Source organism: Bison bison, unplaced genomic scaffold (genome assembly GCF_000754665.1).
Source record: "Bison bison bison isolate TAMUID 2011002044 unplaced genomic scaffold, Bison_UMD1.0 scf7180017851087, whole genome shotgun sequence".
Taxonomy (NCBI): domain Eukaryota; kingdom Metazoa; phylum Chordata; class Mammalia; order Artiodactyla; family Bovidae; genus Bison; species Bison bison.
In genome coordinates, this window is record NW_011481660.1 from 1 (window position 1) to 1,352 (window position 1,352).

Below are 1,352 nucleotides of genomic sequence, written 5' to 3' on the forward strand. Positions count from 1 at the left end.
AGATGGCAACATAGTAAAAATCTATGTATTATATGAATTGCATTTGCAATTATTTACCTGATATATACATTACGCCTCCATACACAGTTCCAGCATGGCCATAGTGGGGCTCACTCATTTTGGCAACATAGGTCCATTCGTTTGTTCTCGGATTGTAACATTCTACTGTAGCTGTTGTTTAAAAAATAAAAAAGAAGAATGAATGGATTTTAAAATATGATTTATAATTTCAAATTTAGCAATAAATTATTTTTCCCTTAGGTGGAACAATAATAATATCCTCATAACTGAAATATTTCTATTTAGGTATGAGATATTCTTGGGGGTCAGATATTAATTATTGAGATTTTGCAATTAATATGAATTGTTAATATATTGAGACATGTTATATCAGACTATTTAATGTAATAATATAACACACTTCTGTCACTGCAGAAATCACTAGACTTTCTTTTCTTCTAGGATCTTGTTACATCTTTATAATTTGATACTTCTCCCATTTCTTTGCTCTAAATATGTGGGAAGAAAAGATGAAAAAAATTACAAGGAAGAAAAACACTTTGATTCTATATGATACACCATATAGGAAACAAAGGTTAACAGATACGAAGCAAAAGTTTAAGTTGATAATGAAATTATGCACACTGCCTGGTGTATGTTTTGATGCCTATTGTTTATTTCATACCAAGACTACAAAATTGACACAGACAATAATTTTTCAGTATTTATACATTAAAGCCAATAGTTTACCACTGCAGCCAGTACTGCTCTAACTTGAAGATGACTGGCAGCATAATAAAATTTTTATTAGGGGTACTTCCTCTCAGCAATAAATTTTCATCCTTAACACAGAGTATTTGAGAAGTGACCTCAACTTATTTAACTATCAATCTGTTATAACATCAAGACTAGAACCAATGACAGTCTAGACAGATAAAAAATGTAATCTTTTTTAAAAGGCAGAATAGGGATGTTAGGAGGTCTCTGATCAACAGCACAAAATTAGGATTGACTTGAAAAGTTTATACTTTTTATTGCAGATGCTGCCACTTGTTAATTCAACTGCTTGTCTCCACTAACCCTGCTTTTTTCTTACTAAGAGAATCACAACACTGCTCAGGAAAGCACTGTGCCAAACTCAAAATAAAATTCAAATCTGCAGGTTCCTGCAGGTCCTGTGAAGCTGGAATTGATGGCATGACATATTTGTAGGCAATGGAATGCAAGTAGGAGGATACAGAGTGGGGCTATTTGATCAAGTCACTGGAATAAAACTTGGCTGCTGCTGCTGCTGCTGCTGCTGCTAAGTCACTTCAGTTGTGTCCGACTCTGTGCGACCCCACAGACGGCAG

The 1,352-nt window shown here is 34.0% G+C and overlaps 1 protein-coding gene across 1 annotated transcript in view; it reads right to left on the bottom strand.

Annotated features, from left to right (window-relative positions):
• Positions 1-41: 41 nt before the first annotated feature.
• LOC104995919 (kelch-like protein 13) overlaps positions 42-1,352 on the bottom strand; it is a gene marked incomplete at its 5' end in the record, with an annotated part of 18,049 nt that continues 16,738 nt past the window's right edge. Inside the window, one exon of the mRNA XM_010849983.1 lies at positions 42-171. Within this exon, the coding sequence (XP_010848285.1) occupies positions 50-171 (122 nt within the window). The remainder of the gene's footprint in view (positions 172-1,352) is intronic.